Here is a 15,732-nt window from a genome sequence, read left to right as displayed (position 1 = left end):
TGGAAATGCACCAATCACTGCTAATGAATCATTAGCATTGGAAATCCACAGTTTTTTTTCTTTACAAACTCCTACTGTTTCAACTGCCCTTTCATTACCACACTTCAACTGACTGCAGCCCAACCTTCTCCCACCATGTTTAACGTCTGGATTGTTGGACATAGTTACATCCACTGGGCTCAAAGGTATGCTGACAACAGAAATTTACACAACCTCAATTTACAAGATGTGGAAATTAAATGGTTGGGCCAAAGAGGATTAAAATGTCACCAATTGATACCATTGGTGAAAACCTTTATGCATTTGCCAAAACCTGACCTGTTAATAGTGCATTGTGGAGGTAATGATTTGGGCACTTTAACAGGAGTAGGTCTGGAAATGCTTTTAAAGGACACCTTTGAGCAATTAATGGCACTTTTTCCTCAAACTGCCTTGGTATATTCCAATATATGCCAAAGACAGAAATGGAGGTGGTCCAACAAATTTGGTCCACAAATTGAGAAAGCGAGGAAGCATGTAAACAAATCTGTTTCAGCTTTCATGAGAGACCATGGAATGGGCTCCCTGTACAATAATAACTTGCGTTACTACATGCAAGATATCTACAGAGGAGATGGAGTTCACTTCTCAGATGAGGGCAACAGAATTTTCATTCTGAATTTAAGACTGTGCATTGGTACCTACTTATAAGTACCTAAATGTACCATAAACCCAAAAGCTCTTCTCAGAGCTACCCTTCATCTGATCACTCACAATTAATACTTTTCTCTAACTTATTTCTGTAATTTTCAACAAACTACGCTCAAAGAGCGCTACCCGGTACGCGAACTGGAAGCTAACCGCCCAAAATTATTTAAAAAATGTTTTTTCTCCGCACATATGGTCCTCCTCAGCCACCCTCAGAAAACCTGGGGGGTCAAAATACTTGTACCGTGTCCCCTTCTACCCTTTCTGAACATTATTTAACCTCCATTTTATATGTTAATTCGACCGAAACACAAAATGGTGGACTCCCGTTACGCTTCTAGTTCGCGGACTAAACTGCTTCCCGGGAAGCGGCCCAAAAAAAAGGTGGGAAAGTAATTCACAGAAAAAGGACTGGAGACACTCTCACCAAATATAGATTAGCTCATACTACATAACAATCCCTTTCATTTTCACAAATTTGATTGAAATTCCATTTAGCCATTAAGCCTGTAGACCTCTCTAAATACCTTGAAGTAAATTACTTCACAAAACACATCTGAAGTGTTGGAATTGACAACCAATAAAAATATTACTTTCATTTTCTACTTTTATTACCTGATATTTGATTGGTTATATACCTGAATATATATAAAGGAAGAGAAGAAAACACAGCCATTTTGACTACTACTTCTTGTTGTACATCACATTTCAATACTTACCTAAGACTTCAACTTGTTTCTGAAGGTAAGTTGTTATTTTTAAAAATGAAGTATATTGTGCACTATAACTTGATATGGTAGACTTTTTCTGATACATATACACTATCCCTCTGTAGTAGTTATGGATTTAGATAGACTTCTCTGTTATAGTTATGAATGGAGTTAGGCTTCTCTTCGTTAAATTTCATACACTTTTTTATAGTCATATTTCCACTCTGATACTATACACTGCCAAAAGAAAAATTCACTGATAAAAACTGCCTATCTAAAATTAATCCCAACAGTGCCCAATCTCTACTAATATATATTTTTTTATTCAAAATTTCAGGCAAAATGGAAGGCGAACAACAAGTTACATTTTCAATTGAACTGAAGGAGAGCAGCCAAGACAAAATTGATGACTTTATGGATGAAAGTAGAGACCACGAACTTCTACAATGTGTTAAAGCAGTGGACAACCTGCTTCAAAATGAAAAAAAATTACACCCTATAATAAATTATGACATTTCTGACAATGAAATGTTAGAAAATTTAATAAAGTATGAAACACAATCATAATAAAAAAAAAATTAAAAATAAAGAAAACAAAAAAAACCCAACAAAAACAACAAATAATTAACATACAGTATTAGAAAAGTCTATCATTCTTTTATCCTTATAGTACGCTGCCCAGAACGCTTCCCGGTTCGCGTACTAGGAGCTCACCACGCATAAATAATATTTTTTTTTTTTTTTTTTTTGCCCTGCAGGGACCTTTTACAACCTCCACATAAAACCTAGGGGGTCAGGGAGGATCTACTATGCCCCCTTATCGAAATTTCCCCCTTTGTTTTGGCCTCCTCTTATCTCTCGATCCTACCGAGAGACAAGATGGCGGCCGCACCGGACTGTTTAGAATGTTGACAGACACCGGAGAGCCAATCAGCTTCGCTTCGCAAAGTTCCGATAAGCGAAAAGTACGCGAACCGGATCGCTGCCCGGAGCGCTGTTACAGATATATATCTTGATTTAAACGTTAATTTCTCAAAATCCACTGAAGCACATATATTGAGACCTAGCAAAGGCACATCGGGCTAACAGTCCCTACAATTTTGCCAAGTTTCATGTAAATCCATTCAGCCGTTCGGGCTAAAAGTGAGTCCAACCGCCCTATGGAAAACTCAATGTTAAAAACGCGTTTTGGGACCCCCCTTTTTTCTCAGCCCCCCCTTGACGACCCCCCCCAAATTTCCAGGAGCTGCTCAGAAACAAAATGTGCTGTTTTCCTGAAAATTTCAACCGATTCCGTCCACAAACGCCAAAGTTATTAGACATAGAATTTTCAGAAATCCCATAGGGAAAAAATCCTAACTATATATACCTACTCGCGACCGCCAGTAGGTAATATATGTATATATATATATACACACTGCAAAGTTCCCCGTTCTGGAGCCTGACCCTACGGAGTGGCCTCACACAAGGGCACGGAGCAGCCCTTTTCTTTTCACCACGAAGACAAACACAACGTGAGGCCCAATACTGCAAATAGGCTTTATTTCAGTTTGGAAGCAGCACCAATTCCTTATTACCAACGTTTCGGCGCTCTGCCTTGATCACGGTAAGGAATAGATTGAAAGCAGGAGTGCTCAGGCGCGCTTTTAAAAAGGGTTTGTCACATGACTGTTCTTTGCATTCCTACAAGTCCCATAGTGCACTATAATAAGTATTGAACATCCATGCTCAAATTTGTCCAGTTTTATATCTCCAATTGGCATTTGTATTCAATTTCACAGGCACAGTTCGTTAATGGGCATTTCTGGAGCAGTCAGGTGAAAGTAAAACAGGATGGAATTCTTAGCCTTTGTTTTTCTACTCACTGGAATTCAAGTCCGTTTTGCAGCACGATCATTGCAGGATATCACCCTGCATAGAATCTCTTCCTCGCGCTACTCTTTTTGCTCAGTGGCATTCCTTGGTAGGTTTGCAGCGCGAGTGGGTCTAGCTCCTCAATTTGAACACACTGCAAAGTTCCCCGTTCCCCTATCATATATATATATGCATACATACATACATACATACATACATACATATATATATATATATATATATATATATATATATATATATATATATATATATATATATATATATATATATATATATATATATATATATATATATATATATATATATATATATATATATATATATATAGTTGCATGTAGTGTGGTTTGTAAAATATTCCCTTTGTTCTAGGTCCTCATGAGGGGGATATTCCTCTAAATCATTTGCCAAGTCCCTGTTAAATCTCCAATCTGTCGGAGGACCGGATGCTGATATGGGCCAAAATTCTGTCTTATAAAATAGAGATTTATAGACTGATCAGCACTTGGTGTAACGTCATCCCAGAGGATCTGACTGGTGGCCTACGAGATATGTGGCGGATTATATTGGAAGTTGGATAAGGTGACCTCTGGAAAAGGGTGAACGTAATGTAATGAGGGCAGAGCGTTCACGAGCTGTGATCAGGGTTAAGAATTCACTGACTCCGAATCTGGATCCAGAGTTATTTACAATGTTTGAGTTAGGACTGGATCCTAGAAAAGGATTGGAGAAATATTTAAAGCAATGTGAAGACAACTACTTGGTACTTTAGGTCCTCTTGCAAGAGTGTTTGATATGGTGGAAGAGGCACACCTCAAGGATCTGGATATTAATTTTTGAGATGCTGGTGCCAGAGAGCAATTTGCTTCTTAGGCAATGCAAATGTGGGTCTGATTGCCAAAAGGCACAAAGCAGTTTTGTTTCGAATTAATCCAAATCTTGGAGATTTTGCTAGTAAAGATTCAAGTGAAGATCCCAAAGGCTTGCTCTTTGGTGAAGGCTTAGTCAAGGCCTTGGTGAAGTACGTGCACATTTTTACTGTTTTAGATAAAGCACTGTCAATGTGAAAAGTCTTTGGTCGAGCTAGTAGTTTTTATGGCAGACTGGGAGAGGAGTACAACCTACCGGCCATAGCTTCTATAGGCCCCAGAATAATAATACATGGGGATTCTTCAGAGGATCCCAGAGTCACTAAGTATTCTATCATTGAAGAGGAAGGAGAATTAGATCTAGAGGCTCAAGAGAAAGTGTGCAATCAACTGCTCCAGTTTCAGGTGAGTAAGAGTATGATGATTTGTACTGGTTTTAGCAAAGGAAAGGTGGGTGGAAGGTTGAGACATTTTTGTAGATGGATGGAAGGGGATAACAAACGAATTGTGGATGCTGGAAGCTGTAACAGGTTACGAAATTTAGTTCAATTCTGTCCCTGTTCAAAGACAGGAACCAAGAGAGTTGTGTTTCAACAATCAGCAAAAAAACATAGTGAGAGATTAACAAGGGAGCAATTGAATAGGTACTGCAAGACCAGAGAGGTTATGTGAGTATTTTATTTCTAGTAGATTAAGAAAGACAAGGGATGGAGACCAGTGATCAATTTAAGGGATATAAACTATTATATGATATACAGACATTTCAAGATGGAAGGAATTCATCTGTTTATTGATGTTTTACAGGATTCATATTAGCTAATAACGTCAGATCTGAAGGATGCATACTTGACAATTCCAATGTCAGAGGGCAGTCAGAGATAATTTCAATTCAGGTGGAAAGGACATGTTTATCAGTCTGTTTGTCTGCCATTGGAAGGTGATGATGAGATCGGTTAATGAGAAAGCGAAATTTGAAGGATTGTGTACTTGGACAATATACTGATTATGAATCAGGACGTGACATTTTTGAGGTCACAGTTAGAGATTGTCAAGGATCTGTTGGAATCTTTGGGTTTTCTGATAAATGTGGAAAAATCAGTTTTGGAGCCTTCTCAACCTTTGGAATTTTTAGGTTTTGAAGTGAACACAGGTAAAGGTCATTTATTGTTACCAGTAAAGAAAATAAGCAATATTCGGCAGAAAGTGAAATCATTACTGAAGAAACAGATGGTGGGATTGAGAGATTTGGCAAGGGTAATAGGTCTTTTATCACCCTGTATACAGGCAGTGTTCCCAGGGCCTTTGAACTACAGAGCTTTGCAACATTTAAAGACTTCTGGTCTGGCAGTTGGTTTATGGTACCGGGATTGTGTACCAATGGCAGAAGAGGTGAGGAAAAAACTAATTTGGTGGTTGGAAAATCTGGACTCTTAGAGTGGGCGAGCAATTTCTGGTATTAAACCAAATATTGTGTTGGAGACAGATGCGAGCAACTTTCGTTGGGGAGCAACATGTTTGAATCAGGAAACAGGTGTATTTTGGAACAGGATGGACCAAAGAGATCATATACATTATTCAGAGATGAAAGCCTGGGAGTTTTGCTTTGCAAAGTTTCAGGTCTCTGTTCCATGGAAATTCTGTTTGTCTCAGAATGGACAATATAACAGCAGTTACTTATATAAACAAGTTAGATGGTAGCAGATCAAGGAGATTGATGGAGATTGCTCAAGATGTTTGGGAATTTTTTCTGGAACACAGATTTCATTTACATCTACCAGGGGAGCAAAACATGGTAGCTGATTGGTATTCAAGAAATTTGGTAGATTTCACTGATTGGATGCTGGACAGAGAGGTTTTTTAGGAGATTCAAAGTAGGGCATATCCCTTGGATATAGATCTGTTTGCCTCCAGACTGACATATCAGTTGAAGGGTTGTTTCAGTTGGAGACCAGATCTGGGAGCCTTAGCTGTAGAGGCATTCACTCAGAATTGGAAGGAGAGAAAAGTATATGTGTTTCTCCCATTTGCAATGATACAGAGGGTGTTAATACAGATGCAGAGGCAAGTCAATCAGATAGTGTTAGTGACTCCGTTTTGGATTTCTCAAGCTTGGTTCCCCTCTGTATTGGAGACGGTGATGGAGAAGCCCTTTTTTATAAGAGTCTACAGCGGAATGTTGGTAAGGCAGGAAGGGATAGACCATCCTTTAGTGGAGTAAGTCTTGCTCAACCTTCTAGTTTGGAAAATATCAGGGGATCCAAAAGATTCAAAGTCCTTTCCGGAATAGCTTCAGAGTTACTGAGTGAGTCATCAGCACCTGGCACTCAAAAGATATATAGTGGTGTGGTGTCAAATTGGTTATGTTGGTGTGTTGCAAGGGATTTGGAAAAAATATAAAAGATTTGACATTTAAAATGAAAGCTATGTAAATCAAATGTGACTTTTGAATTCTATATTAACAGCTAACATGTAACTTGAAATTGCACAGTTCGTAAATTAGTGTTATTGTAGGTAAAAAGGCTGAAATGCTGCACTATACAGGTTTTGGGATACCTTACAATAACTGATAATGAGATGGTAATAGTAAATTCAAAACTGCTGGAATTGCACAAAATAATCAATTTATCATAGAGGTGTATAAAATGTGAGGATACAAGTTGCAATTGAACATACTTTTTCTTTTCATATTAACAAGTTTAAATCTGATGAGGTGCTAACTAAAGCTAAAGGAGATTTGAGATGGTGAGCTGTGATGACTTTTAGGAATTTATAATTCAAATGTTGTTTATAATTCTGTTCATGAGAATTGCTTGAATTCCCAATGTCTCGCAGCGGCTTCATACAGTCTCATAGAAAACATATAATGTTATTTGCTGTATGCAAGAAAATCATGCCTGACATTCACCATTGGTTTCCTGCTTCAGGTAATGGGGCAGGATCGGGTGGGGTGGGGTGGGGCAGGACGGTTGTGGTCATCCCTTTTTCTTTAAATGAGACGCAACATAACTGCCATAATAAACATTTACTCCACAAAGAACTAATATATATACTTCTTTATCTGCTTAATAATCATCATACAATTGCATTTTATCATTATTCAGCTCACTGTCTACCAAAACTGTTTTCTTATTTATTCGGCAGTTTAAAAGTAATGTTTAAAAAACTATGTTTACTCTTTTTTTTACTTTTGTTTTCGTTTTAAAAAAAATCTCATTTAGGCTTGTTTGTTTCACTCATTTGCTTTCTAACAGTCTCTAATATCCTATTGGAAATACACTGTTTTCTGGACAGCCCACCGTAGGATTACAAGGCAATACCACTGACAGAAGTTTGCAAATACTGTCACATTGCATGATGCACCACAGCCTCCATACCCTCTGTCTCTCTGATCAGTAATTCCACCTCTTGGGACAATCGGAGATTATGATTTTTGAAGATCCAGGGCCCTAACCCCACCACCAGCCTTCTTATAGATAATTAGTGGTAAAAATAGGAGATGAATTTCTCTCCCTCTGCACTCCTATTTATCTATCGTGCCATCTTCAAAAAAAGAAAAAGAAAATGGGGAAAAGAACATAAAATATACAGGAACGGAAGTAGAAGGTTAACTCATGTTAAATAACATGGTTGTCAGTGTGGGTCTCATAATTCTAGGGAGCTGAAAGTCCATTGTCTATAGCACACTTCCTTTACAGGTTCCTTTGACGAAAACAACCTAATAGGTTCGAGTCAGAGAGCTTATTTATTTGGGTGGAACACAAGAAGTTTTCTGCAGAGTATGTGTTTCACAACTCAATGTTTTAATCCGAGTAAGGATTTATGCATTTTATAATTTCCAAAAAGATATTTTTTTAATGCACGGTGCAATTTTTTTATCAAGCTTCATGATAATTGTGAAGTTTCTTATAACTCTCTGCAATTTGTGCTGAACAAAACTCAGCTACTTTGCTCACCCAAAATTAAAACTAATGTATTTGATTGACAACAACATTTGGAGTTAGATCACCTTCGAATGTGAATCAATATAATGATAAAAATGCTTTCTAGTGTTGTTTGTAGGCCATGAAGTTGCTTGTACAAAAAAAATACAATATTTTTCGAGTAGGCATTCAAATCTTACCTCACTGTGCCCTTAAACAAGACAGGATCCTGAGGAATGATAGATAGCTTTGATCGAAGATCTTGCAAACTCATGGTGCAGATGTCAACCTCATCAATAAAGATGGTGCCAGCGGTAGGCTCCACAAGACGAAACAGTGACACTAAAAGTGATGACTTTCCTGATTGCAAGTAGTAGAGAGGAAACAAATATAACAAACACTGCTTAAACCAGTGAAAATAAAAAAAAACACAGATGGCAAGTAACAGGAATAACTAAAAATGACTTTGATCATACTGTTTACATATTGACTTTGAAGTGTTCCGTCAATTAAACATATTGCAACAATGTAATATATATTAGACAAGAAGTATATATAAAATTTGAAAGGAAATGGTGTGTATTATATTATGTGGGTATGTCAACACACCGTGTAATACACTTAGCAACCCCTTTAGGAACAGTAGGTTTCAATTGTCAAAACTTCAGCTCAACCCTGGGTAGCAGTGGCTCTGAGAAGCAAGGCTTACATAAAGGAACAAGTATAAAATCATTTAATTTGCACCAAAAACAAGTGAAAAAGAAATCAACACGACATTAAAGAAATTCAACACCAATTTATAAAAATAAGACTGTATGTTTATGTATTTGTAGATAGCATAATGAAAAAGATCCACTGGTGTGTTCTGGAGGTATAGAATTTAAAAGGTATATTAAAGTGAAGCATTTCACTCAACGATGAACAAACATTAGCTAACTAAACACATTTGCCACAGAGTAATGATTTCATCCCAAAGTTGGGCTGTTGGGATTGTGGTTAGTTCAAGTCACTTTAGGGGACCAACTCTAATAGGGAGCCAGTCAGGGGGACAAGCAAGCTCCCCAGAAGCAGTTACCTTTACAAATGAAGCATTCTACAGGCAGTTCCAAGCACTTTATCTTCTTTGTAATGGATTGCTATGAAAGTGGTTCTGATGCACGGGATGAAGAATGCTGAAGATGCTCCTGGATGATGTGGATGTGATGCGGTCAATGCTTTTTTTTACTGCGGCTACTCCTCAGTCCATGAAGGGGGTGAGGTATTCCTGGTAACAGGGATGACGTCCTTTAAAGTCATCTTGCTGTTTATGGAAGTCAAGTCATCACTGGGCTACCATTTACCCGGTATTGCAGTCCCAGCAAAATCCTTCCCTGGGGGGTTAACTTGTCTTCTGAGTGATCAGGTTGAACTCCAATGACTCTCCTTGACTCAGAAAACTCTATGCAACTTTGAGCATCAGGTCCGGGTCTCTGGTGCTGCATAGCGTGGGTTGGTGACATTCTGAAGATTCCGGGCTACCAACTTGTCCCAGCAGGCTTCCCAGCTGTTACGGCCCTATGCTGTGAACAGGAGGTCAGCCAACTGAACCTTGGAGTCTCAATGCTTTGGCTGGGCTTTGCAGGTGACTTCTCTATGAGCAGGACACGGCAGGCATAGTCCCTCTTCTTTGATAGCCACCAGGATCAGCAGGTACTGTCTATGCCAGGGCAGCCTCTCTTTGCTGGCTCTACAGTGCAGAAGAGAAGTCCTTATTTGGTCCTTCTTCCAATCCAATTGATATATGTGTTCTGGGTGCCTGTGGTGCACCATTTATGCTAAGAAAGTGCTCACAGGTTAAACACAGTCAGTCGCCAATGGGCTACTTGGTTCCCTCCCTCCTGATGACAACTTTCTGAGAAGTGTGGCATCTGGATATCTCAAGAAGCACCTTTCTGCTGACTCTCAACATGGCATTGACTCTCTCTTCGTGTCCAGAGCTCCCTAGCCCAAACCATATGTGTGGCTACCAAGCGGGCTACACACCCCTTGAAAAGCAGTTTTGAAACTGGTTTTCTCTTCCTTGCCCCTGGAGTCAGACTGTCCACCTATACAATGGAGCAGCCATCTACCAGGTGTTACACTTTTGTCCTTCAAATATGGCTTTTCCTTTGAAGTTCACCTTTTGGGCCAACACCTGTGTACTTCCTGCAGGAGGGAGGTAACATCCTTCTCCAGTGCAGGCTTCTATTGTCTCTGTTTCTGGGAGTCATTAGCAAGTCTCACCAGGAGGGCAGAATGCTGTCTCAGAAACAGGCTCCTTATGTAACCATTAGTGCACAGGAGATTAAAGGCAAAATCTATGGAAAAGTTGCACACCACCACATGTTACATTAATTTCAAATTGAGAATCAAATTGGACTTAATGTAGCGAACTGTTTGAAATCTTGGAGTACTAACTTTGGCCTCACCATTCAAAAGTTAGCACAGATGCGAGGTCAATGTGTAACCCTGTACTTACCAATGGGGTGACTAAGTCTTTCTTCATCTACACCAAAAACAACAGTTTCTTGTTTTTACTACAAGAACTTATAATATACTTTTTATGCCCATGAAATATGCTATCATTGAAAACAATGGGGTAAACCCAATAAATCAATAGGACCTGGGTAAATGTATATATATAAAGAAAGTGGTCCTAGACACAATTTAAACACGGCTAATGATGTGAGTATTACTTCTTCACAGTCAACAAATAGTCAGACTTAATCTGAACACAAAACACATGGAGATGTATTGGTTAGCTAATTCAGCTATAAATGCAACACAATGCAAAAAATGCAGGAAACCCAACACAGCAGTATTACAACAAATTCTACTGTAGTTTATTTACAATTTGATAAAATTTCAGCAAGAAGAAAGGAAAGGAGGAGGTTGGTGCTCAGGTGAAGGAAGGTGTAAGTAAAGGTTTTAGAGTGATTCAGTGCAACAAAGAGAATATTTTTACATTGCACATGTAAAGCCTACCCATTCACAATCTATATACAATATTATACAGGGGGACAGGGAGGGACTGGTGTAGGCTTTAAAGAAAATGGGGGGGATCGTCGACGTTTCGACCCTGGCGCAATAAGGGAAAGTCACGACCTCTGCTGCGGGTCTTCTTCAGGACGGTTGGGGGGACAGGGAAGCACCTGTAATGGTAAGTGTAAAAATATTTTACAATTTATTATATAGGGTTCCAGTCTAAAAGAAGTTAAAAGGAGTGTTGGGTACATTACCAAAAGAAATTGAAACGGGTGTAGCAATTCCAGATCAGTTGGACGATACACCTATGGGAAGTAAAGACAAACCGGGAGACTGTTAGCCCATATCCAAAGGCACAATCATCCCAAAGTGTCAAATGAGAGGTGTGCAGTAAGGTTCAGACTCACCTCTGACTGATAAATTCTGCTCAGACTGAAAATTCAGTTGAGAAAAAGTTGGTACACAACTTTTTCTCAACTGAATTTTCCCAGGTGTATCGTCCAACTGATCTGGAATTGCTACACCCGTTTCAATTTCTTTTGGTAATGTACCCAACACTCCTTTTAACTTCTTTTAGACTGGAACCCTATATAATAAATTGTAAAATATTTTTACACTTACCATTACAGGTGCTTCCCCGTCCCCCGTCCCCCCAACCGTCCTGAAGAAGACCCGCAGCAGAGGTCGTGACTTTCCCTTATTGCGCCCGGGTCGAAACGTCGACGATCCCCCCCATTTTCTTTAAAGCCTACACCAGTCCCTCCCTGTCCCCCTGTATAATATTGTATATAGATTGTGAATGGGTAGGCTTTACATGTGCAATGTAAAAATATTCTCTTTGTTGCACTGAATCACTCTAAAACCTTTACTTACACCTTCCTTCACCTGAGCACCAACCTCCTCCTTTCCTTTCTTCTTGCTGAAATTTTATCAAATTGTAAATAAACTACAGTAGAATTTGTTGTAATACTGCTGTGTTGGGTTTCCTGCATTTTTTGCATTGTGTTGCATTTATAGCTGAATTAGCTAACCAATACATCTCCATGTGTTTTGTGTTCAGATTAAGTCTGACTATTTGTTGACTGTGAAGAAGTAATACTCACATCATTAGCCGTGTTTAAATTGTGTCTAGGACCACTTTCTTTATATATATACATGAAATATGCTACACCTTGCTTTAGGGCTCATTGGACATGCCATTTAAGCAACTTACGCATACTGTAGAAGAATGTTTGGATTTGCGATTGCTTGAAATGGTAAAGTTGGCCTAGCAGTTTGACTTGTCCTCCAGGCTGCAGTGGCAGACTTGTAGACTCCTTTACCTATGTCACACCGAGGGTGTGGGCTATTGGCTACTAGCCCTCTCACTCCTAAACACCAGTAAATCAAGGATTTAAGAGGCACCACTGACACCAGAACTCCATATCTGCTCTGAAGAATAAGAGGACACAGAGAATCCAAGTCAGCACAAAGCAGGACTCCTCAAAGAAGAGGCTAGAAGTACTGCACCTGTGGATGCCTTGCACACCAGACAGACTATGACTTATCCAGGACCAGAGACTGGCTCCAAAAGAAATATGAACCACTTTGTGAGCCAAAGTCTTTATGAGGACTCCTTAGAACTAGAGGTACTAGTCCCTTGCAGTCGGCAGGCACAAACTGCACTTTGCACTTCCACATTCCACCAAACTCTGGGCTCTTTTGTGGACCAGCTTGAAAGTAACCAGCCAGGTGCCTTCTGGAAAGTGGAGTATGGAACCTCAGTGAGTCTTGGTCCTCTACAACATGCACAGGACCTCCGGAAGAATATTGACCTAGTTTTGACCTTTGCCAGAACCAAGGCTTGTTGGTGTCATGCTGACTGCTAACTGCTTCCTTAGATGCCCCACGTGGAGGGGAACCTTCTGCATCATCCACCCCCACTTCCATGGTACAGTTTTTGGGATCTTGCATCCGAGAGATGGCTTCGTTGGCACGCCTGGTAAAATAAGAAGCCGCAGCTCCGTTCAGCACCACTGATAACCAGGCACAGCTCTGCACCAGAGACTTCTGGGCTAAGTAGAACTGTCCTACTGGTTATTCCTGGTCTATTTACCCCTCCAAGCTTCACCTTCATATCCAAGAGGCTCCTTTGACCTCAACCTGCAAGTATTGTTTTGTCAAGTGTTGTTTTTGACAACACCAAGGACATAGAAGTCACCTTTACACCTGGACTCCCTGGGAAAGGTTAAATTGTTCTGACTGTCACAGCTTGTTCTGTGGACCTACACGACCTTAACTCCAAGTGAGTTCTATTGTAGTCACCCCACAAGTGACTGAGTGTCACCTGAGATTTTCCCCGTTGGCTGCAATTGTAAAGTTTGACAGCTCTGCAAAGTATAGATTTCTTGAACATTTTAAAATTGATAACTCTTGTTATCCTCCTTGTATTGACTATGTTTTTGGTGTCTAGTTTTACTTAAGAATAAGCTAAATTTTTATAACCTGGTATCAGATTGTTTTCAAGTCGTGTCAATTACTTATCATCACTGTTGTTTCAATAAAATGCTTTAAACATGTTCCTCTGAATAAGCCTGTCTTGTCTTTAACACTCTACTGAAAGAAGGACTACTAGTATAAATTTTAGGTCCACTTTTGGGTATCATGTCAATGTTACATGGAGAGGCCTCCCAGCCATACCACAGGATATTACCCCCTTGCGACATTGGCTGCATTGGTGAGATCTAGAACTTATGTTTGCAGTACCACTTGACTTTAAATATATTTTTTGTTCATGAAGACATCCTCAAAATTGTCTTTTAAAAGTTTTTGTCAGATTGTTGTAAAACAAAGTGTCATTGAAATTACTAGGGCCCTATATAGACCCCTATTCCAATAGCACAAGTTCCAGTCATTTAGTATGTTAGAATGAAAGTGTTTTGAAAGTTTGAGTATTTTTATTAAGATCCCAACTTCCTAGATAAAGTAAGCACATTGGAGGATGCACAGACACTGGATATGCTCATCTTCTTCACTCTCAGGATAAATGATCTGAGAGCACTGTACAAACTGAGAGGTATTAGCTTTAGAGCTACTACCATGAAAAAGGACCTTGAGAAGTCTTTTTTTTTAATAAACTTTATTCGACAATTAAGTCATAAAAGTGAGACATAAAATCACATTTTCCAATAATTAAAAAATCATTAAAAAGATTATACAATAAATGTATTTAAAAAAGAATTAAACACCAAGGGACAGTTGCCGAATATCACATAGCTAAAAACACATCCTTAAAATTTATAAAACTCATCAGTTATGTGGGTCAGGTGCTATATAGCAAGGCTCATGTCCCAGCTACATCCCAGCATTTACAATATACATAAACAGCTTAGATGGTATTCTCAATCTAATTTGATAGAGCTCTTATTATCCATGCCCATTTTAAAAATGTTGCCACTGCTATGGCAATTGGGGGATCGGGGTCTGTACACAAGATTTGTAGCGCCTCCTCATGTCGGCGGATACCAATTAATTTACATATTGGTTTAATCCACATCTTTCTAGGGGCCACATAGAGAGGACAGAAAAAAAGGAGATGACTTATCGTCTCTTGTTCTTATATACACCTCAGGCATTTGTCATGATGATTTTCACTTTCCCATTTAGCTGTGAATGACCTTGTTGGAAGGGAGCCTACTCTAGTTTGAAAATAAAGTTTACGGTCCAGCTGCTTGTCGATGGCATCCCAATACAATTCCAGCTTAGGGTATCCCTTGAAATCAAGGAAGCGACCTGTAAGGTGCAGGGAGAGGCCCTTCGTTCTTGCATTTGATGTAACTATCTCCCAATATTTTGTCTTTAAATCTTTTTAGAGGGAAAAAATGCATTAGAAGGGTCATCCCAAAGTTCCCTCATCCCCAGACTAATTAGCAGAGACTTTATGGCCGTTAGCCAACTAATTTTTTGGGAGGAATCTTTAGCTATTATTTCATTTAGGCCCTCTGTATAGTGCTGAAGCTCTTCTGTGGTCCATATCCTGTGCCAATACAAAAGCGGGCGCAGGAAAGCAACATCTTGGACAGATTTTTTCCCTAGATCCCACATTAAAGGTAGCAACGGGGTACTTATCGGGAAGCTAGTCGCTTTTCTTAGGAATTCATTTTCTGCTTGTGTCAGGCTCCCTAGTTTTTCAAAACCCCATAGTTCAGCTCCATAAAGAGCCGAACTAAGTTCCTTCATCCCATATATTTCTAGCAGTGGGCTAATGGGTTTTGATACAGAAGATTTAAACCTTTTAAGAAGGATGCCTGCCTGCTGGCGATGCTTAAGGACTGCTAGTTCTAGTTGGCTAGTGCAACCCAGATCTTTCTGAAAGGTAACCCCCAGGTAGGTAAAGCTTCAACCTGTTCAAGCGGGGAATTGTTCATGTATATCCTCCCTCTATAGGGTTTGGTACACCCAGTAGATTTACGGTCAGTAAGGACCATATACTTGGTTTTGGCTATATTTATTTCCAAACCCCATTCTAGGCAAAAGTCCTCAAAGCGCTTAAGAGCACTCTGCAGGCCACTGGGAGTTTTTGAAATTAATAAGGTGTCGTCCGCGAACATGAGGATCGGGACTCGCTCACCGCACATCACAGGGGCATCGGTCGGGACCAGGGTGAGAAAACTCGCTACCCCGTTCACAAAG

At 39.5% G+C, this 15,732-nt stretch overlaps 1 protein-coding gene across 1 annotated transcript in view; it reads right to left on the bottom strand.

The window, feature by feature from the left end:
* The window catches only part of LOC147677797 (ATP-binding cassette sub-family C member 12-like), a 1,863,878-nt gene that overhangs the window by 294,488 nt on the left and 1,553,658 nt on the right, over positions 1–15,732 (bottom strand). Inside the window, exon 27 of the mRNA XM_086945587.1 lies at positions 8,259–8,418. Coding sequence (XP_086801713.1) covers positions 8,259–8,418 — 160 coding nt within the window. The remainder of the gene's footprint in view (positions 1–8,258; positions 8,419–15,732) is intronic.

This window comes from Lissotriton vulgaris, chromosome 12 (assembly GCF_964263255.1).
Source record: "Lissotriton vulgaris chromosome 12, aLisVul1.2, whole genome shotgun sequence".
Taxonomy (NCBI): domain Eukaryota; kingdom Metazoa; phylum Chordata; class Amphibia; order Caudata; family Salamandridae; genus Lissotriton; species Lissotriton vulgaris.
The sequence above is the reverse complement of the archived record's forward strand: the minus strand, read 5'-3'. Positions and strand labels throughout refer to the sequence as shown.